Raw genomic sequence first — 23425 nt, forward strand, 5'->3', positions numbered from 1 at the left:
TATAAAAAACATGTAGTAATGGCAGACAGATTTACAGATGGCATCTCCGTTTTGATTACCTGTTAGTTTGCAACCATCCATGACAAAATGTATGACTTAAAATATGAATTCTGTCAGAATCCCATGATAAGAAATGAGTGCTAGTTATGACCACAGGCTGTGGTGTTGGTCTAGTATTAGACTATGCAATGTTAGTAGCATTAGTAAATGAAGGATTTGAATGTGTGTTTGTGGTAAAAGTTCATATTAAGATGCACTTAAGGTTTGGCAGCAAGGCATTGGACAGGTAGTTATGGAGACATTAAAGGTAAACACAGACAGTGGGGAGTAACTCAGACAAATAAATACTTTCTCATTGGTGTCAAACGGACACACAAAATGTGACATACTGCGGAGAGAAGAAGGTAAGAGAAGACATAAGAGTAAAAACAAAGGTTTAAAAAGGTATGGGATCCACAGGGGCGACTGTCACATGTGCTGCTTGTGTCAAAGCATTTAAAAGTGTCAAGACCATTTTATAAAGTCACAAGCCTGGATTTTGAAAAGAAAAAAAGTGGGAAATATTTTAATTGGAGTTCTTTGTGTTCATGCTGAATGCAGAACCAGTGGACTATATAAAAACAAATAACTGAAATAACAACTGTGACAAAGCCAGAGGAGCAAAGTACTTTAGATAGATAGACATGGGTATCAGTGTCCAAAAAACTAACCAACAAACAAAAGAATGTGTATGCCATGTTCACAACACAGACACATCACAGATGATGTAAGACAGAAATGTGAGTAGAGGAGAGAGGCGGTTAGTGTTAGCACACTCATGCAGAGAGGATCTGCCCGGTCACCACACTGGTTGATTCTCTTCAGCCTGTACGAGAGGTCACCTGCAGAAAGAGGGAAAGAGAGGGAGGGTCTTTCTTTGAGCTCAATGTATCATTCTTTTATAAATGCTCAAAGCATTATAACTTCAGTTTATAAGAGTTTTTAGGCCGAGCTTGTGGCCTGGTCCTATAATCACATTCATAATTATCAAGTCCTTGGGTCTTTTTCCTCCAGCCAAAGGTCAAAATACAACTGAAATCTCAGCGACATCGCACTACCTCACTGCTCATTTAGTCGTTAAATTAAGTTATCCCGCTACAACGGTTCCTTGCAATGGTTATATTTTTGAAAAGCTTTATTATTTATTTATGTTATGGTTAAATGTTTCATGTCTAATGTTGTGTCTGTTCAGTCTTAATAGAAGGATGGAAATGTTGTTATTTTAAAAATGGCCTTATTTTTTGTAAATCCATCTTGTGAATGAACGGTGAAGGTAAAAAAAGGTTCTTTGCAAGGGCAACGTTACTCATAAAGATGGCCGCCGCTTTGACCATACTGCTATGTTGATTTAAATGTTAAAATCTGTTCTCCTCTCATTATATTTCTGTGGTTTCACTGCTCTGATCAACCTCATTTCCAACTCCACTGCAGGCTACCTGGCAAACACCAAATGTCAGCGCTGCTAGATGTTCCGTTCAGAACATCATGTTTCTGGGCCTGCTGGATGTGTAAGAAGGAAACTGTTTGCTGACACATTATCCATATGAATTGAATGAGGTTGGACTGTATGTGTTTCAGCCTCAGTGTTTTTAAGTTATTCTGCCGCCTATTGGCCAAAAATAATCAACTATTGCAGCTTTGATATACATTCTTGCATCCTACATGTATCAGCAGACCAGGGTCAGCATGTACAGCGGAATGAGGGTAATTATATGTGGATATGTTACCTGGGAGATGTTGACTCCGGTCAGCTTCTCCACAGCCGCAGGGAGGCGGACCATGATGTCCAGCACCTCTCCCGACAGTTTGGCTGCACCCACCTCCTCACCTCCACTGGCGATCATGGTAATCTTCTTGGCTTCACACAGAGGCTTGCTAATCTCTTCTGCCATCTGGTGGGTGAGGCAGATATCACCAAATGTTAAAACCTTTACAACCCATCTAGCCAGATTGAAACATGAAGTGACTCTGAGGAACCCAGAGATGACATACATGATTTATTACATGGTCATTTGCACAATATATCAAAATGATTCTTTTTTTAGTTTCAAATATTTTCTGGCATGTGACAAATAAAATATGAAAACAGTACTTCAATGTTCCCAAAGTATTGCTGTGACTATGTATCCAAAGACAAACAATATGATACCTGTCTTTTGGTTTCCAATTTATCTGCTTAATATGTTTTTGATTATATATCAAAGTCTTTGTAAAAATGTTTAAAAATAATTAGCTGTAATTAGGTCAATAAATGGAACCCAGGGATGGATTTGTTACCAAAACAAACCACCCACATACAGCACAGATGCATACAATAACAGTAGGCTGTGTATAAAGGTATAAATAGCTGGACTGTTTATTATTGTGTTGTCTCTCACCAGAGGCAGTTTCTCCAGCAGCATGTCCACCATGGCTCCATCTTTGTACTGCTGGAAGGCCTCTGCCTTCTTTGCCATCTGCTCTGCCTCAGCGCGACCCTTGGCCTCCACTGCAAACGCCTCGGCCTCACCTTTCATCTGAACGCGACAAGAAACGTACTAACTTAGGGAACTCCCATCAGAGATACTTTGTGAATTAAACTCACACACACATACACGGACACTTGTGAGGCGTAAGGGCCGTAAATTCTGAACATGATATCCATTTAAAACCATTTAGAAACTAAAAGACAGCTGAGTTAGGATTCAGCTAAAGTGATCTGTGACTCACCCTGATGGACTCGGCTTCGGCCTCCGCCTCCATGATTAATTTAAGACTGGACAGCGAGAGAAAGAAATGCAGAGTCAAAAAGAGATCAGAGACAGAGAGCAAAGAGCAGAGACATAGAAAGAGAGCAGAGACAGAGAGCAGAGACAGAGAGCAGAGACAGAGAGCAGAGACAGAGAGCAGAGACAGAGAGCAGAGATATAGACAGAAAGCAGAGACAGAGAGAAGAGACATAGAAAGAGAGCAGAGACAGAGAGCAGAGACAGAGAGCAGAGATATATTAAAGAGAGTAAAGACATAGACAGAGAGAAGAGACAGAGAGCAGAGACAGAGAGCAGAGACAGAGAGCAGAGACATAGACAGAGAGCAGAGACAGAGTGAAGAGACAGAGAGCAGAGACATAGACAGAGAGAGAAAGCAGAGACATAGACAGATAGCAGAGACAGAGTGAAGAGACAGAGAGCAGAGACATAGACAGAGAGCAGAGACAGAGAGCAGAGACAGAGAGCATAGAGAGAGCAGAGACAGAGAGAAGAGATAGATAGATACATAGACAGAGTGAAGAGACAGAGAGCAGAGACATACACAGAGAGCAGGGACGGAGAACAGAGACAGAGAGCAGAGACAGAGAGCAGGGACGGAGAACAGAGACAGAGAGCAGAGACAGAGAGCAGAGAGTAGAGACAGAGAGAAGAGACAGAGAGCAGAGACAGAGAGAAGAGACAGAGAGCAGAGACAGAGAGCAGAGACAGAGAGCAGAGACAGAGAGCAGAGAGTAGAGAGAGACAGAGACAGAGAGCAGAGACGAGAGCAGAGCGTCAGAGACAGAGAGAAGAGACAGAGAGCAGAGACAGAGAAAAGACGAAGCAAGACAGAGACGCAGAGACAGAGAGCAGAGACAGAGAGAAGAGACAGAGAGAAGAGACAGAGAGCAGAGACAGAGAGCAGAGAGTAGAGACAGAGAGAAGAGACAGAGAGCAGAGAGCAGAGACAGAGAGCAGAGACAGAGAGCAGAGACAGAGAGCAGAGAGTAGAGACAGAGAGAAGAGACAGAGAGCAGAGACAGAGAGTAGAGACAGAGAGAAGAGACAGAGAGCAGAGACAGAGAGCAGGACAGAGAGAAGAGACAGAGAGCAGAGACAGAGAGCAGAGACAGAGAGAAGAGACCGAGAGCAGAGAGTAGAGACAGAGAGAAGAGACAGAGAGCAGAGAGTAGAGACAGAGAGCAGAGAGCAGAGAGTAGAGACAGAGAGAAGAGACAGAGAGCAGAGACAGAGAGCAGAGAGTAGAGACAGAGAGAAGAGACAGAGAGCAGAAACAGAGAGAAGAGACAGAGAGCAGAGACATAGAGCAGAGACAGAGAACAGAGACAGAGAGCAGAGAGAAGAGACAGAAAGAAGAGACAGAGAACAGAGACATAGAGCAGAGACAGAGAACAGAGAACAGAGACAGAGAGCAGAGAGAAGAGACAGAAAGAAGAGACAGAGAGCAGAGACATAGAGCAGAGACAGAGAACAGAGACAGAGAGCAGAGAGAAGAGACAGAAGGAAGAGACAGAGAACAGAGAACAGAGACAGAAGAAGAGACAGAGACAGAGACAGAGACAGAGAGCAGAAGAGACAGAGAGCAGAGACAAAGAGAAGAGACAGAGAGCAGAGACAGAGAGCAGAGACAGAGAGCAGAGAGTAGAGACAGAGAGAAGAGACAGAGAACAGAGACAGAGAGAAGAGACAGAGAGCAGAGACATAGAGCAGAGGACAGAGAGAAGAGACAGAGAGCAGAGACATAGAGCAGAGAGCAGAGACAGAGAGCAGAGACATTTACTGTAAACACAGGAAGCTTAAACTCTGGTACTAAAACTGAAAGACCGCCTGCCTACTTACAACACCACACTGTAGTTCAGCAGCTATAAGTTAACTTGCAACTCACCGCTGAGCCTCAGCCAGTTTCTCCAGGCGGTACCTCTCAGCATCTGCAGGTTTCTTCACCTTGGCCTCCAGCTCCTTCTCCTTGCGGGTGATCTCCTGCTCCTGCAGCATGATTTGCTGCGTGCGCTCAACCACCTGGACCTGCATCTTCTCCTCCTCGATACGTTGCTTCGTCTTTGCTACCTGGAAGGCACAGTACATGCATATAGTATTTCGTCATTCAATATTGTAAAATACTAGATCCAGTCAGTAAATGTGTTACCGATTGCAATCACACCGCTCTTATTCACTCTTGTGTACCTGCAGCTGGTAGGCCATCTCTGACTCAGCCTTCTTAGTGTTGACCTCAACGTCATATGCTGCCTTCTTCAGCTCATAGTCCCTCTGGGCCTTTGCCATGTCGATCTCATTCTTGTACTGAGCCGAGACTTTCTCCTGCATCGCATGGGCCTCCTGCAGGGAGAGAGCGAGAAACATGAACAGAGAAAGGAGGGGGAAAAAGGGATCAAAAGGATTGAAAAACTGACAATTATTATGTCACAGCTGACTGAGCAACAGACAAGTGACTGACTACTCTAAAAACAAGATGATCGCCACAATTCAAATAAACTCTGTTTATTGCCTGATGTTTGTGTTGAAAAGAAACACTTTCATAGAAATAACAATATCCTGGAGGATGGAGACAGCGAGATATATCTCACCCTAATCACAGCATCTCTCTTGTTCTTGGCCTCTCCAATGCGAGCGTCTTTCTGAACCTGGGCTGTTCGAGCCTTCCCCAGTGAATGCAGATAATCCTGAGTACCAGACATGTTAAAGTTAGATGTGCATTCTTCATTCAAGACAGAACTAATCCAATCCACAGAAAATTACTTTTACTTTGGTGGCATCATGATGTAGCTATGGCCGCTCGTTCTGTTGTCAACAGAAAAATACATTTGGGAATTATGGGAATTATATGCGTCCACCAACCGGTCAAGCTGCTGTTTACATCCATGTCTGTCCAAAATGTCATCAGTTCATCATTTTATCCAATTTGACATTTGTGTGAAGTTATCATAATTTAATAACATAATAATAACAGACTGCTTTTAACATTGCACAATGTAATTTGTGTGATTTGAAACTTGTTTTAAATGCTGGAAAGACGAAGCTCATGATGATCTCGAAAGCAAAAACCAAACACTTGAACCTCCCTCCTATCACCACTTCACAGGGTTCTGAGATTTAATCTGTGTCTCAGTTCCAATATCTTGTTATTATCATTAACAATTCTCTTTCTTTTAAACCTCACATTTTAGAACTTTTGAAAATATTAAGAATAAAGGTTTTTATTTTAGAAACAAGTCCTGTTTGTTTTTCGAGGCCAGAAAGAGATTAGTCTCTGCAACGTTTCTGTCTGTGCTGGACTATGGAGATGTTGTTTATATGAATGCATCGTCTCAGTGCCTCAGCTCTCTGGATACCGTCTACCACGGAGCACTGAGTCATAACAAACCTCAAAACCCTGACGCACCACTGCACCTTATATGCTTGTGTTGGATGGTCTTCCTTGACCACCCGTAGACTGAAACACTGGCACATCCTTATTTATAAAGCTATTCTGGGTACTCTTTCACAATACCTAAGGATCTACATTAGTAGGAAATGTAGTGGACCGTATCGGCTTCGCTCCGAGGACTTGTTTCTTTTAACGGTCTCAAAAGTCCGTACAGAACTTGGGAAAAGGGCTTTTAGTTACGCTGCTCCGGCTGTCCTGGAACCAGCTGCAGAATGAGCTGAAGCTCAGAGAGCTGGTTTCTCTGAACAGACTTAAAGCAACTCTTAAAGACATTGAAGCTGCTGTGTCTGTAAATGTTTTAATTAATGTTGTGATTGTGATTGTTTTTTTTGTCTGTAACTGTGCTGCTGCCTATCTTGGCCAGGACTTCTCTTGAAAAAGAGATTTTTAATCTCAATGAGGCCATATCCTGGTTAAATAAAGGTTATAAATAAAAATAAATAAATTAGTGTATGATTTCTTGAGTTATGGCCAAAAACGTGTTTTGTGAGGTCACAGTGACATTGACCTTTGACCCCCAAAACCCTTGAGTCCAAGTGGACGTTTGTGCCAAACCAAAGCAAAATCCTTCTATACGTTCCTGAGGTATCACGCTCACAACCCTTGACCTTTGTCCTTTGACCACCAATTTCTAATCCGTTCATCCTGAAGTCCAAGTGGACGTCAGTGCTAAACTTGAAGAAATGTCCTCAAGGCGCTCCCGAGATACCGCGTTTACGTGAATGGGATGTACATGCCTCCGTCTGTCTCTGGCGCAGAGGCATAAAAAAGTGAGAGATGTGCAGCTCGGTGGCCTGTGTCTTTCCTTTGTGTGCAGTTTTTACGTTTTGTTCTTGACCTAGGAGGTAAACTGCTCGTCAATTTGTTAAAAATAATTTAGGACCCCAGCGAACCCATAATAAAACATCAAATCAAACATATTTTACTAGTTGCTAAAAGTTTTTCTTCTTTTGAAATATAACTCAATAAAAGAGACTTGTTTGCAGATATGTGGTTACCTGGTCGTCGTGAACATCTTTGAGCGTGTAGCTGACCACGCTGATGCCCATGTTGACCAGGTCAGAGGAAGCCACCTTAAAAACCTGGTCCGAGAACTTCTTCCGGTCCTTGTAGATCTCCTGTAAGAAGAAGTTCACTCAAGGTCACGATGGAATCAAAACTATGCAAGTTACATTTATTTTACATTTTCAACCTTGTTATAAGCACCTGTGCCTCGAAGGCAATGTGACATGAACAAACCTTTGACATAGACAACTATTGCACTTATACTATACTTATTACTATACGATACTTACTTATACTACTCACTGAATGAATCTAAGTAAATCTCAATATTTGAAGCACATTAACAAGGAAAGCAGCATTTTATAATGACTGAGCAGGACTCCGCCCCCTTACCTCTACAGTCAGGTGGGCGATGATGGCTCGCTGGTGTCCCTCAAGCGTCTCCAAGGCGATCTGAGCGATCTCTGCCTCTGACTTGCCCATGAACATTTGGCAGGCTGCAGCCAGCATCTGTTTATTCTGACCCTGGATCTTCATCTGTAGAAAACAGCAGCCTTGTTTATTGTGACTGCAGTGACACACTGACATGATCGCTGGGTTCATTCCCACAATGAAGACTACAGCGAAACAGCAGCTGTTTTATATGCAAACCAATACCTGACAGATTAAAAAGAGATCGTGAACAATCACAAGTAGGGCTCAGCAATATATCCATCGTGAGGAGACGACATATCGGTTTAGAGTTTGGATATCGTAATATCCCATAAGTGTGTTTAAAGGCTGCATTACAGTAAAGTGATGTCCTTTTCTAAACGTACCAGACTGTTCTAGCTTTATATCCACATTACTGATGATAAAGCAACAATAGTCAATAGATATTTTATTTTCTCGATATGGCCCAGCCCTTTGAGCCTAAAGTGCTTTTGAATAGGAACAGGTAGAATACTGATCCCTGATGCTGAGATGTTCATATTCTACAGGCTCACACGTATCTGCCCACTCTGTCATGTTTGTTAGATGTCACACACTCGGAGATGTGGACGAGCCATGATGCGCAACCTGCCACAGTAAATACACAAACCCTCCAGCTACAGCTCGATTATACAGTTTAGCTGCGTTAAGATGGCAACTGACCGTTGTTTTCCTTCTGATGACTCACAGAAACTATTTGTCCATTAGTCTAGACCTGTCCCCCTGAGCAAAACTTCCTCCTCCTGCTTCACCGATGGAATAGCCTGCTGCTCCTTCAGCAGGGATGCACACTGACCTGGGCTATCCCGGTGACAGAGACAGGCACCCCGTGGCGGGTGTAGACTTTATCGCTCTTCACATTCAGAGTCAGCGTGTTTAGGGAAATCCTGGAGAGGCAGGATGAGACATAGAAAGGAAAAGACGATTATTGATTAATTATCCACTACTATAATGGTTTACATTAGACAGTAGTTATTTCCGCTTTGAACTCGTATTGAGTTGCGAGAACAGAGCGTTTTACAGGTACAGGATCAAGGCCAGCTACAACAGACAAACACAACATTAAGTCTGGTGCCAGATGATGAACTGCAATGAATATAGGAAGAGCACTGTCCTGGACGGGCCGGCCTGCAGGCTGAACATGTTTGGTTGGACAGGGAGATAGAAATCAAACTTCTCTTGTGAGACGGTTGTTGTAGACAAACCGATAAGCAATGATTACTGCACAAATTACATTATGGACAAAATCTAGATGTTACTAACTGTTTTTATTTGGTGAGGAGGAGGAATATGACCACTATTTCCAATATGTGTCCAACAGTCATAGTGGCACTATAATCGCTAATTTGTTCATATTTATATGACCTGTAATATCGTTATTACCTTTTTATTAAAATACCTCTTTCCTTTCCAAGAAAGGAAATTCTTTTTTTCCCATCTTATCATATTTGCCATCTTGTAATAATGTCAGTTAAAAAGCACCAACACCAGGAATTAAAGATCAACAGACAACAGTGTACATTCATATTTGCCCACTTCTGTAACTGCTGGATGCACGGGATGACGAACACTCGGCCTCCTGGTATCATCAGCGGAGGAGAACGACAAAACCCTGAGAGAGACAAGAGAACGAGCAGAGCCTCAAATCAGACTTCACACATGACTTAGTGATGTGAACAAAATATGTTTAGGTTATGTAGCATGTTTTACTTCAGAATTAGATATTCAGCCAAAAACTGGTGAAGTAGCATCAGTTGCAGGTGCAGTTATTCTTATAATTTGCTTACAAAGTTTTCTTAAAATTGTGGTATATGTTGTCCACTTTGGAGAGACACTCTTGGATGGAAATAAATGAAAAACAAGAATGTTAAACTCATGATTATGGTATTGTATTGTTAAAAAAAAACCAGTTGATGCTGCCACACGGGCCATCCTTTTACCTGACACCACCATAGCCTCGTTGGGACCACAGGTGTAGAACATGTTTGCTGATCCTCTTTCAGACTGAACACCAAAGAAAGTAGTGGAATAAAACATAAAATCATAAATGAGTCACTAATAAAGTCCCACCTTACAAACACTCAATTCAATCAAACAATTGTTTGCAATTCTACTATACACACACACACATTTGTTTTATTATCATGTTTTAAATATTATAATAATAATAAGGCCTCCAAAATCAGTAAGATTGTATGTTGCAACTCCCCAAAGTAAAGATGAGGGAGGGTTGGGTACCCGAGAGCAGACCAGCTCAAATATCATTTACACAAATGTTGCGCAGTAAAATCTTCCAGAAAAGCCACAAGAATAACAGACAGACCCATACATTAGAGCCACTAATGCTGTAACATTACTCTGAGTATTTTGCTAGCGGCTAGCTTACTATCCATTAACTAAATCAATGTGGCTCCCATATTTGTGTTTACAATCGACAATGGATGTGGACAGAGGCGTAATATAGCCACACACTTACCGGTTACTATATAAACGATGTGGTTTAGGGAAAGTAGGATGAAAATGGCGGAATAAGTAGCGGTCTGTGTCGGTTAAAAGTAATGTAATTGTGTCCCAGGTGACTGTTATTCCCGTCAGACAGCTGAGATGATGCGCACAGTAAACACACAGACTGCAGCTCAGCGGCTGTTATTCAGCACGCCATCAGTCGAACTGCGCGCGGCCGCCATCTAGTGGCGCGGTGGGGAACTGCCATGAATACACCTTTATTCTGGGAAGCAGCTTCAATTCATTTGTTTCTCTGCTAAAGTCGGGGGTGGAAAAAGTATTCAGGGTCTTTTACTTAAGCAAAAGTAGAAATACTCGGTTACGAGTCAAAGTCCTACATCCAAAATTCTACACTGAGAATACACAATTATCAAACCTTTTTGGAGAACACTTTTGGAATATTTGAGCAATAAGTAAGGAAAGTAAATGCATTAAAATATACCAAAAGTAAAAATGCTCATCATGCACAATGCCCCATTTCTCAATAATGTATATTGTTTTGTTTTAATATAGATATTGATACATGAATGTGAACATCACGTTAATATTGCAGCTTGTAGAGGTGGATCTAATTTTATTTAGTTTTTATCTTATTTCATTTTGTAATCATACTTTTATTTGTTGATTACAATTTGTAAAGTAACTTTAAGTAAAATTATAAAGCAAAGGCAGTGGAGTAAAATGTACAATATTTGACTCTGAATTGTAGTGGAGTAGAAGTAGAAAATGGAAATACTCAAATAAAGTACAAGTTCCTTACAATTGTACTTAAGTACAGTACTAGAGTAAATGTACTTGGCTACTTTCCACCACTGGTTTATGGTACTGACATGGTACGTTTATGGTTAAAATACTTTCATCCATGCAGTAACTATAGGAACCATATAAACAAATATGGTCCAATGCAAATGATTTATTCAAATGTATTTTAAAGTATTGCAGGCTTAGCCTACTTCATTATCAATATAACAGACATGCTCCCCAAACTTCAATTATTTTAAATGCATAAATACTCAGGAATTACAGATGCCAATATATCCAGATGTAGGAGTAAATATTAAATTCTAAGAATGTGTGTCTTGCTTTTTATGATTATCAATTTTCTGCTTGTTATAAAAAGACAGATCTGGATGATTACATTATGTATTATTACTGTCTTCATAGGAAATATAAAGTGTGCAAATATAAAACTGAAACAAAAATAACAATGAGGTACAAACAAGGTGCAAATCCAAAATATGCACAATATATACAATGCCAAAATCAGATTGACATGTTAATTTTATTTCCTCATTATAACATTGAATGAAATCTACCCATTATAATGTCATTTATTCTATTCTATTGTTTCAGTTAGGTTAGTGGGGCTCCAAGCTCCAACGGGGCAGGATGACCAAACCCGGCACTCCTGCTTCTTTTCCGGTCCTTGCCTTTTAAATAAGGAAACCCGTTTAGAATAAAAGTCTGCCCTTTCAGCCAATCAGCACCGGGGCTCCAACAACAGCAGCCAATCATTGTCGTGAACAGTGTGACGGACGCATCCCAAGACTTTAGCCCCGCCTGTAGGATTCACTCACACTCTGCGGCTTTGCAGCCTGTCTGTCAGTAGGTCAGCAGCACCTCTTTATCTCTGCCAGAACTTTACTTTCATCACTAACTAACATCCATCATGAGGGAAATCGTGCACATCCAGGCCGGCCAGTGCGGGAACCAGATTGGTGCAAAGGTAAGAAAAAAGTAGTGAGAACTTATGAGCGCTTTTTCTTTTTAATTAGCAGTTTATTCCATATGTTAAACATTACCTTCTTAAAACTTAATAAGCCTTTCTTTCTTTCTATCTCACAAAATATATATATATATATATTGTATATAAAGATATAATGAGCCAAGAAACTATGCAGCTCTATTGTTTGCACTCCATCCTCCATTTTCATAGACTCAGTAAATCATTTAAAGTGTTCATCTTTCTCTGATTCACTAGGTTAGATCTTAAATCCTATGACTTGTTTAAAATGTATTTTTTTTAGTTTACGACAAAGTAATTGGTCCACCACAATCCTTGTTAAAGCATCATCTCTATACTCTTAATATTCATAACAGAAGTTTGTGTTTTTAAGTTGTAAGTTAGGGTTTTTTCTTCACCAAATTAATTTGTTTTCAGTGTAAGCTACCTTTGTCCAAAGGAAATGTATAAATGTTTTACTTTTATAAAAAATAAACCCAAGACTACTGCACACATTCATCTGTACAACTTTGAAATAACAATCGAATCATAGTCAACATAGACATGAAATGAGGGAATCACACTTAATCCTATTGAAAGAGTGGATGATAAAATACTGTAAGTACCAGATTGATACAAAGTGCCAAAGGTGTCTCCAAATACACTAGACCAACAATAATTCTGTATAAACAAGTTTGTATTTAAGTGTTATTCTATAGTGGGTGACACAATAGAAGATTAAATGAAGCTACTATATAGCTAATAAGTAGGAACAGCCCATAGGAAGGTTGTGGTGTTGCAGTATTTCTGGGATGTGAACTAATCATATCTTGCATATGATTACATTAACAATTGACACATTTGGAACTGTTGACAAAACAGTGACTCAAGTCATTAATTCATGATTAATGAAGCGGGCCAGACTCAAGCAGACACGCACGGCCAGCTGCTGTCTTGGCCGCCTGGTAAGCCAGACTCTTTGTCACGGAGAAAAGAGCAGAGAAGAAAACAAGAGGGTGAAAAGAAAGTAGAAATTAGCTGAGGCAGTGCAGAGGAACACAGCAGCAGGGGGCTGCAGGGGGGGGGGGGGGGGCGGGACAAATGGATCAGTGTCTGCACTGAAAAGTACAGACGAGGTCATTTAAAAAGCTTCTTTCCTAGTCAGTGTATCACATGCACACCCAAACCACCAGCGAACCTGAGAACCTTGTTTGCACATGGACATAGATTTATAAAGTGATTATCCACTTCAGCTTCCAGAGACTGTCAGTCAAATAGGTCCTCAACGATTAGTCGATTAATCAATCAAAAAGAAAATGAATATGCACCTATTTTGATATTTGATGGGGTTTTTTTATCATATAAAATAATAAATGAAATGTTTTGGACATTTATAACATCACTTTGGGTTTATGATTTATAATTTATGATGGCTATTTTTTCACTTTTGTTTTTTAACTTATTACACATTTAAAATAATATTTGAATTGATTAATTATGTAAATGATCATTACTTGCAGCCAAACATTTTATTGGCTGCATATACTGAGTTCTACCAGTTGGTAACCAAGTGCCAAAGGAGCAACATATGGGGTGACTCAAACTCCACGACTCAATGGCCCTGATCTGTGAAGACAAGTGTATTTACAGAGGGTTTAGTGAGCCTGAGGTCATCCTCATTTCACGATGGATTAACTCACTTACCAAATCTAGTTCCAACAAAAATCTGCTTCTGCTCATGTTGCAACTTTTTATAAATACGATGAAAGACGGTCTCAGGTTTCAGCACTCGTTTTCCTGCTCATTATTTGTTGCATGAAGTCTGTAATACAGTTTGAAGTTTGTTCTATTGTTACACCCAAATGCACATCACAATGTATATTTGGCCAGATTGCGTAAATGTGAGTGATTAGTTTAGTAAATTATCACACACACACACACACACACACACACACACACACACACACACACACACACACACACACACACACACACACACACTGTCCATGGCACGGATTAGGGTCATTTGACTGAGCTGGTGTGACAGTCTGTGCTTGTGTCTTAACTGAGTTTGGCCTTAATGTCTCCGCATGTAGAAAGGAGGCCGACTGAATCCTCTGAGAAATCTCTGCCCTCACTGACCCTCCGACTCCCAGTGGATCAAGGAGTTTGAGTTCTGACAGTGTATAAACTATAGAGGTGGTGTTGGGAACAAAGTTTGAATCCAAATCAAGTAGCATCCTCCCTTCGCATCCTTCCCTTTTGTAAATCTCAAGTAATAATCTAAATCACACATGTTGAAGATAAGAACATCGTGTGACCTTTATTTAAGAAACCAGATTAGCACTAAACTAAAGCTACATCTCACAATTATTTTCATAATGGAAACTCATTTGCCATAAAAGAATTTGGAAAATAGGGAAAACATCCATTACAATCTCAGTCCATGGGAAATGTGTGTTAGTCCAACAACAATTCACATCTCAGAAACTGTAAACAGCAAATGTTTAGCATTTTTGCTGAAACGGGACTTAAATGATGAATCTATTACATTTCTGTTGAACGATTTAAGGATTAATTGACTAATTGTTTAATCTCTAGTACAGAGAGCAAACATCTTTAAATGTTGTGTTTATGAAAAATTCAAAATGGCTCAACCTTTTGTAGCCTTAGTAACTATGCAGCATACACAATCTAAAAGCCATTCATGAGAAGGTACGAAGAGTAACTCAGATAGGTTAAACCCAGGGTTTAAACTCAGGGTTGTGCAATTTCTGTATTATTCATACAGATGTTACACATCTATGGTTCATTTGTAAATCTTGCAGATGATTTAAATCAAATGCAGAGAGATCTTTTTGAGCTGTTTTCAGTGGCCCTGAGATCTGGATCAAAGCTACAGTCCCTTCTAATTTCAAACATGCCTCTGGGTCAGAAAGAATACATTTGCATTGTGACAGGTCGCTGCATGCTTGTATTTAAACACACATCCAAAAACATGATACAATGAGTGTGTATCCATGAACTCGGCTTTTAATCAGCATGGCTGATTAAAAGCCGAGTGACTGTTGACTGTAGAAAACCTTATTTAACCAGCTTCAAAGAAAGAAACAGCTGTTTTACAGAACATGTTGCTGTTTTTAGGTGATCTTGTGACTGCAAAAGGTAATCAGATAACGGCGTGTCCTCGGGAAGCACAGAGGACAGGAGAGTGATTGTATACCACTCTCTTCTTTCCCCTCACTAAATTGACTTGCAGTTATGGCTTTAATCAGTACACAAAGATACCTCTTTCTCAGGAAAGTTTCCAGAACAGTGACTGACTGACCCCCACTGGGTACACAGCATTTTATCATAAAAGTGCAAATGGTTGTTTCAGGTTTCAGTTGGCAGATTGATTGTTTTTCAGAGTCAACCCTGGAAGATGGATTAGGTTACAACACACAGTTATTTGTTAATAGTAATACCACCATCCTTACAGTACAGAACATGTTTACTGATGCAGTATTGGCCTGTGTGTTTGTGTGTGTAGTTCTGGGAGGTGATCAGCGATGAGCACGGCATCGACCCAACAGGAACCTACCATGGAGACAGCGACTTGCAGCTGGACAGGATCAGTGTGTATTACAACGAGGCCACTGGTAGGTACATCCTGACATACACTGAGGTCTGTGTTTGATAAGGTGAGACGCCCACCTGTGGAGACACTGGCTCACTGCAGCTGCAACGATGTGGAGACATTCAGGTTATGCATATTGAACAATATCACATTTACAGGCCTGATGTGCACATGTGCTAGTCACGTGATGAGATTCATTATGAGGGCCATACTTTTTTAAAGAGCCACTAACACTTGAACATGTAGCTCTGTTGCTCAATGTTTTATAACTTGTAAACTGTTTCAAAAAGTTCTTTATTGTTATTCTTATTGCTAATAATAACAATGATCATGACGATAATAATAATAATAATAATAATAATAATAATAATAATAATAAATGAGTGTTCATAGAAGTAGTTAGTGTATTCAATTATCAGAAAATTATCTGGTTGCTAAATTTATAGTTCATTTACCATCACAAACTGTTGCTTCCTGCAGTTATATGTTTTACTCTACTTAGTGGCCACATGTGGAACTACATCCATACAACAGCTGTTATACTGCACAGCAATAATCTGATCTTTTCACTGTATTTAATTGACGCACATGTGATTAAATTATTTTCAATACACTGTCATTATTATTAAAGGCAACTTAATGACAAGAGTAAATAAAGAGATGAAGCATCACAGGGGTAGAACCTGGCTGCCAGTAGTTTTCAGTCTTACTACTGCATGTAAAATAACATCCCTTCTCACATTTTCTGTACAATTCTATTGTTTTTCTAGTTGTAATACCTTCTTAAAGGTTTACCAATACATGGTGCATTGAGCTGACATGTTTCTGTTTGTGTGCGTGCGTCTGTGTGTGTGTGTGTGTGGGTGTGTTGGTGTGTGTGTGTGTGTGTGTGTGTGTGCGTGTGTGTGTGTGTGTGTGTGTGTGTGTGTGTGTGTGTGTGTGTGTGTGTTCAGGTGGGAAGTATGTGCCCAGAGCCATCCTTGTTGACCTGGAACCAGGCACCATGGACTCAGTCCGCTCTGGACCTTTTGGACAAATCTTCAGACCTGACAACTTTGTATTTGGTAAGAACACATTACTCTTTAATGTGGCCTTCTTTTCCACCAACGCGTTACGTTTATCATCTTGCACAAGGACACTTTGACAATTTGGACAAGATGAACTCTGGGGGTCCCTTTTTCTCTATTTTGTGGTTTTAGTCCTATATGCCACAGACAAGCCCACTCCTGCCATAAACTCTGTTTAAAACGTTTGTTATTATACTTCAACATCAATCACTTAAATGGAGAAAAAAAAACACAGATTCAAGTTTTTGTTGTGAATTTGTTTGGTTGTTGAGAAAAGATACTAGCTTTTTTTTAATTTGATCTATACAGGTCAGAGTGGAGCAGGAAACAACTGGGCCAAAGGTCACTACACGGAGGGGGCAGAGCTGGTGGATTCAGTCCTGGATGTGGTGAGAAAAGAAGCAGAGAGTTGCGAGTGTCTGCAGGGTTTCCAGCTCACACACTCCCTGGGGGGAGGCACCGGCTCTGGCATGGGCACCCTGCTCATCAGCAAGATCAGGGAGGAGTACCCTGACCGCATCATGAATACCTTCAGTGTGGTGCCCTCTCCGAAGGTAACACAAAAGAAGAAAACCCAATGTGTTCATATACCATTGCAAATTAGACATTAGTCTACGTTTTGTTTCCTAAGAAATTTGTCATCAAGATAAAATATTAATACCATCCTTTGTTGCTGCTCTGATGGAAACACAATATAATTATAGTTATAGTAATAATGTTGTAGTTTTATGTTTTCTAAAGTGGAACATGAATGCTGAATTATCCTGTGAGTTCTTGCTTAATCAATATGGTTTAAATATTAAAATATATGCCAACTTGACGTTAAGTAATTAGTAGTTTTGTTGACCTGTAACACTGTAAAGTGGTAACAACAAGCAATATCAAAGAGCCATTCAAATGTTCAAAGTAGGAGGTAATGAAGTATAACATCATAACAGGGTCTTACTGTTCACCATCAGTGAGCATCTAAAGAACAAGTGAATGTCCAGAAAACTCTCCCCGCTAAATGATTGTCAGTTGCAAAAGCAACCTTGTGTGGTCACCTTGAACTGTGGGGAAACAAAGTCATCTATTGGTCTCTATTAGGGGACTAATCAATTAGTTGATTGACAGAAGAATAACTGTAAAATTGATTAATTGTTATTTTAAGGAATTCTTTTATGCAAAAATAGCATAAAGTTTTCAGCCTCTCAAATATGAATATTTCCTGCTTTTCTCTGTCTTATATCATATTAGAGTGAATATCTTTGGGTTTTGGACAAAACAAGACATCACCTTGGACGTTGTGAAACTGGGAGGGACATTCTTCATTATTTTATGGCATTACGATAAATCGAGAAAATAATTGGCAGATTAATCGATAATGAAAATAACCGGGCTTTAAGTTGGCAGTATGTGTACACTATGTGTGATCAGACATAACTGTTGCTGTTCCCTGTCTCTTTGTCTTCAGGTATCGGACACAGTGGTTGAGCCGTACAATGCCACGCTGTCGGTCCACCAGCTGGTAGAAAACACAGATGAGACCTACTGCATTGACAACGAAGCCCTTTATGACATTTGCTTCCGCACTCTCAAACTCACTACGCCCACCTATGGCGACCTCAACCACCTTGTCTCTGCCACCATGAGCGGCGTGACCACTTGCCTGCGTTTCCCAGGCCAGCTTAACGCAGATCTGAGGAAACTGGCTGTCAACATGGTGCCCTTCCCCCGTCTCCACTTCTTCATGCCTGGCTTCGCCCCTCTGACCAGCAGGGGTAGTCAGCAGTACCGCGCCCTGACGGTGCCCGAGCTCACTCAGCAGGTGTTTGACGCCAAAAACATGATGGCCGCTTGCGACCCTCGCCACGGACGCTACCTGACAGTGGCTGCCGTGTTCCGTGGCCGCATGTCAATGAAGGAAGTGGATGAGCAGATGCTGAACGTCCAAAACAAGAACAGCAGCTACTTTGTGGAGTGGATCCCCAACAATGTAAAGACAGCCGTCTGCGACATCCCTCCACGTGGCCTCAAAATGGCCGTCACCTTTATCGGCAACAGCACAGCCATCCAGGAGCTGTTCAAACGCATCTCTGAGCAGTTCACCGCCATGTTCCGCCGCAAGGCTTTCCTCCACTGGTACACCGGCGAGGGCATGGACGAGATGGAGTTCACCGAGGCGGAGAGCAACATGAACGACCTGGTCTCCGAGTACCAGCAGTACCAGGACGCCACGGCCGAGGAGGAGGGAGAGTTTGAAGAAGATGTGGAAGAGGATGCCTAAAACAATTCAGAAAAAATAGAAAACCTTGAAAGGAAATAATTTAGCAGAACGGATCCCGCTGGTTAGAGAAGCACTTTAACCCTTTAATGGAGGGATGGACACGATGTGAAGAAATAGGAATAAAAGATTAATTTGACGCCATGTTGGCTGGTTTTTACCAGACCTACCCAAAATATATATTTTTTTAAGCTAAGATCTTGCCTTGTAGCTCAAATCAGAAGAACTTCTTCCACTTCACTTTCATTGCAAAGGATTTTATTTTACTGTTAAAAATAACTTAACTTAACTTACCTCTAGAAAAAAAAAAAAAGAAATTCAACAAAGTAATCATGGCGGCTTTATACTGTAAAGTTAATACCGCTTGAACAAATATGTTAAATCCTTAAATTACTGATTTAAAATGCAATATTACACGTACACTCACACATGCAAACAAGCTTATACATTTTGCCAAATATTAACATGACATTATTTCTCGCGTGGGAAACAGTATTTTGCACTCATTGGAAAAATGAAATCTTTGTGCTTCGTCACTGATTTGTATTGCAAAGTAAGCAGTTATAAAAATCCAACTTTTGATTATTTCTTCCCAACGATTATCAGTGTTTATTGATTTTATGAGTGTTCGTTACTTTTGTAATTATTTATCAGCTTCAAAGATCCAATCTCGGAGATAATTCTGATGTGTTGGTAGTAGGTGGGACTGTCCGTATGGTTCCTCACTGAGGCCTGTACTGGAGGTGAATTGATCAGAAATACATTTGGACTGCCTTTGTCACATCCTTTTTAAGACTGTGGGTGTGATAAGAGAAAACCTTCTGGTGGGATTCAGTCTCCTGCTGGCAGAATCATTTAATTCCTGAGATCAGGGTTTTTATAAGTCAACATCTTCTTTCCATTGCTGTTAAACACAAAGAAAGAGGGCTCGTCTTTCACACCGTAGTAACGTTAACTTTCATGGAGAAGCTGGAGGCAAATTCACATAATCATTGTTTTCTCGTGTGAATTGTACATTTTATTTTATTCACAAAGCCCAAAAATAAGTGTCATAGGTATAATAAAGACATGACATGTTTAAAATAAAATGTGTTCCTGAGCCTGCAGGCAAGTCAACATAACAATAATTTCATATTCTGCAAAACAGAACAAAGGTCTGTTTCATTGACAAACAAATTGACTTAAACATTTGTACAGTTTTAATGCAACAGCAGCAGTAGCAGGATTATTCTCAGACGCCAGCCAACGTCATGCGGAGGACCTCACACTGCGGATGCTCTGAAGCCCGGTCAGGTCATGGAAAGCATATTAAACTTTGCCTGATCTGGTTTCCTTCCATTCAACGATATGTTGGACTCAAACAGGCCTGAGCTCATCTTAGAAACATCTTTGCTGTTGTTGGATTAGAACCACGTATCATCCAAGTATTAGACCGTGACTGTGACCTCCATGTTTCTAAGAATAAGGAAAGCTGAAAAGGATATCATAAGTTATATCACCTGCATCTAAGTCAATACAAAATACAACTAATACAAATAATGCAAAACCTCAGCTTTAAAAAGGGATAAACTGACTGCCAGGAACTCGCAGCGATATGTATTTTATTTAGCAGACATGCGTTCAAAGAATTCACATTTTATTTGATCTCATCACAGTTTCTGTGTATCTCTCTAAGCCCCCAAATATGCTCAGCTCAACAGCTCACCTTCTGGAGCCTGGGTATATTTGACATCACACTAAGTCATTTTAACATATTAATTATTAAGGCTTCTGGAAACGCATTTCAAAATAAAATGCTCGGTTCTTTCATTCTTCTTATTTCTTTGAAAAGACACCCATTTGCAGAATTGGACTGAAGAATTGCATAATTGAACTTTCTGATAAATGTTTACGCTCTGAGCCACTACGACAGTTTGCATTCAAAGCAAACAGAAGTTGTTTGTGTTCAGTATGTGATCATCAACCATGTTGTCTTTATGTCTGTGTGTGCTACATTGTTTGTTAGTACCTTTTTTATTTACTGTGGAACAGTTTGACTTGGGAACCCAGTGTGTGTGAAATAAAAAGGCATTTGTAACAGAAACAAAGTTTTTAGTGTGTTTGTAAGGTTCTTTCAGTTTGATCTTCCAGGAAGTTTGAACACTTCTTGGGATGACAACAAATGGAGTAAGAGATACAGTGTGAAGGCAGGCATCCAAAAATATCTGAAATCTTTCACTTCTCAAAAACATGGTCTTATTTCAGTGACGACTGATTAGTTCTCTGTAACTAAGGATTATTTCATTAATCATTAATCTGTTTATTATTTTTAATTTTTAACACCACACAGCATTCTTTTATATAGAGTCTCCGTGACTAACAGTGTCTATGACTCCTTAAATAGAATTAAAACTTAAAAAAGGTCTGGGAGGGAACTATTTTGTTTATTTTTACAATTCCAGTATCATGACCCGAGCTATAATAAACTGGAGTTATGCTTGTGCTTATGCTCGTCCCAGCCAAATAGCCAACAATCCGGTCAAAGATGTTGTCTCTCAACTCCATTCTCGTGTCTCAAGTTACTAATCGGACTGTAAACAATGACCAGCGCACTGAAGAGGAAGTCTTTATCTGCTGCCGCTGGCTACAGCAGAACACCAACAATATTGTCAGTTGGTCCCAGAAGCTAATGATGGGTTCAGAGATTGTGAAATGATCAATTACACCCGTGATTGTGATTGATTTGACAAGTCAAAATGTCCGCTGTGAAAAAGGTAGCGGTAGATGTTTGCTGGAAAGTGTTTTAATGCATTGTGGTGTCTAAACATTTTGGCCTGATTACTGTAAGCCCCACAGAGAAGCCTGTGGACGTCAGTGCTGTGAATGATTAAATGAGTAGGGCTTACTTGTGTTTGCTTGTGTAAATGTATCACAAATACATTCAATTTAAGGTAAATGTTATCACTGGTACAGGCTAAGTATAAATGTAAAATCCATTCCCCACTTTAAAATATGTAATTTAATTTTCTCCACAACCATCTGGCGACCCTCAGGAATGTTCTCGCGACCCCCCTGGGGGTTCCGACCTCCAGGTTGAGAACCACTGTATTAGAGTCTCAATTATAGATATGTTAACCAATGGATTCCATGACAGAAGGTTCCTCTGTACCACTCCTTGCACAGGTCCATGGTGCTCTTTTTTAAAATCAAATATGGCTGCCACTTGGCTTGCCAGCAATGTCCCAGCCTGTGAAACCTCTTCCCATATAATCTGTTCCAGGGTCAGTATGGTGCTTTCAATGGCTTCACTTGAAAGATTAATTGAACGTTTTTTCAGAATGAGACCTGATTCAGGCAGCAGAGTTCGTCCCACTCCTGTACTGGGTGTTCTTTGGCCTCGTGAGCAGCTTCGGCATCTTTATCAGTGGCAGCAATCGACTCACTCACTCTCTTGGCCTGCTCTTTGGCCCCGCTTCAGACTCATTTTTAGGTGTGCCATCTGTCGTCTCCATTTTCATTTAATTGATAATCAGCCTCACAATCTCAGATGCTGCATCAGCTGTATCCTGGGAGATGCTGGACAGAATCAGGGAGTATTCCTCTTTTGAAAAGTCATATCTTTCTCCAGAATCATCTTGACACATTTGATGGTTTCAGTGACGAAGCTTCCCCCAGAGGATACTTTGTCTGGCCTGTCTTCTACCGGAGGAGTTACTGCAGTTTTAACCAGCTCATATTCTTGCTTTGTCAATTTTTACGATCCTGGCTTCATCAGCTTGGCCTTTCTTAACATCAGGCTTGCAGCATGTCACTTTAGCCGGATGTTGTATGTATTTTCACCACATTTTTTTACAATGATCTTCACATTGTGAGAGGAAGTCCTGGAAGCCATACTCACCTTCTAGATTAGTGAAAAGGAGGGAGCAGAGCTGCCAGTCTCTCCTGAAACCTCCACAACCAGCAGGTCACTTCCTTCCTCCGATGCTGCCTCTGCTGCTTCCACTTACAATTTTGGATAGCTCAGTTTTACCCGCTTTACCTCTTTTACCGCAAGCTCTATCACCTCCTTTCAGCGCTCGCAGAACACCCATCCCCTCTGCAAAAATCATAAAAACAACAGCAATACAATAAACTTCCAAATACAACTGAAAATATGAAAATAACAAACACAAATAAAGTTTTGAAATCAAAAATAGGGAAACATAAAATAAACGACATATGGATATGGATTGCCAGCACTTGGCAGCTAAAAGTGCTAAAAGCGCTAACAGTGCTAGTTATCAGCGGTAACAGCCGTATGAGCGCAGTGAGCAGCGGCCATTAGCTAACCAGTGGAACACTTGGGAAGGGTTGGATTACAACACACAGAGGGAGCGTGACTTTGTTCTCTACTCAGGCAGACATTACTCTACATCTTTACATAGCAAATAGTTGTTTGCTTCTGTATTTATGTTCTCAATGCCCTATCTAGAACATGTAAGTTGAGGCTATCAGTCAGGAGCGCAGTAAAGATGAGGAGAGTTCTCTCTCCAGCAGGGGGCACTATAGGGACATTTAAA

General features: G+C 40.5%; 2 protein-coding genes across 3 annotated transcripts; one reads left to right on the forward strand and one right to left on the reverse strand.

Moving 5' to 3' along the window:
* Positions 1-652: 652 nt before the first annotated feature.
* On the reverse strand, positions 653-10326 carry flot1a (flotillin 1a). Of its 2 annotated transcripts, XM_029443742.1 has the most exons (13): positions 10187-10326; positions 9651-9714; positions 9247-9322; positions 8507-8597; positions 7633-7776; positions 7233-7352; positions 5375-5470; positions 4974-5126; positions 4675-4856; positions 2749-2794; positions 2418-2555; positions 1767-1931; positions 653-881 (listed from the first exon to the last, which is right to left on the reverse strand). In XM_029443742.1, the coding sequence occupies exons 2-13, from the start codon at positions 9691-9693 to the stop codon at positions 861-863; spliced, it is 1275 nt and encodes a 424-aa protein (XP_029299602.1). In that variant the 5' UTR covers positions 9694-9714; positions 10187-10326; the 3' UTR covers positions 653-860. The 2 variants fall into 2 exon arrangements, with proteins under 2 accessions (XP_029299602.1, XP_029299603.1); XM_029443743.1 differs by lacking the exon at positions 9651-9714.
* A 1483-nt stretch (positions 10327-11809) lies between these two features.
* LOC115015364 (tubulin beta chain) lies at positions 11810-20975 on the forward strand. The gene is made up of 5 exons (XM_029442574.1): positions 11810-11941; positions 15471-15579; positions 16511-16621; positions 16934-17178; positions 18078-20975. Exons 1-5 carry the CDS (start codon positions 11885-11887, stop codon positions 18888-18890), a joined length of 1335 nt encoding a protein of 444 aa, XP_029298434.1. The 5' UTR covers positions 11810-11884; the 3' UTR covers positions 18891-20975.
* Positions 20976-23425: the final 2450 nt, after the last annotated feature.

The sequence above is a fragment of the Cottoperca gobio genome, chromosome 11 (genome assembly GCF_900634415.1).
Source record: "Cottoperca gobio chromosome 11, fCotGob3.1, whole genome shotgun sequence".
Taxonomy (NCBI): domain Eukaryota; kingdom Metazoa; phylum Chordata; class Actinopteri; order Perciformes; family Bovichtidae; genus Cottoperca; species Cottoperca gobio.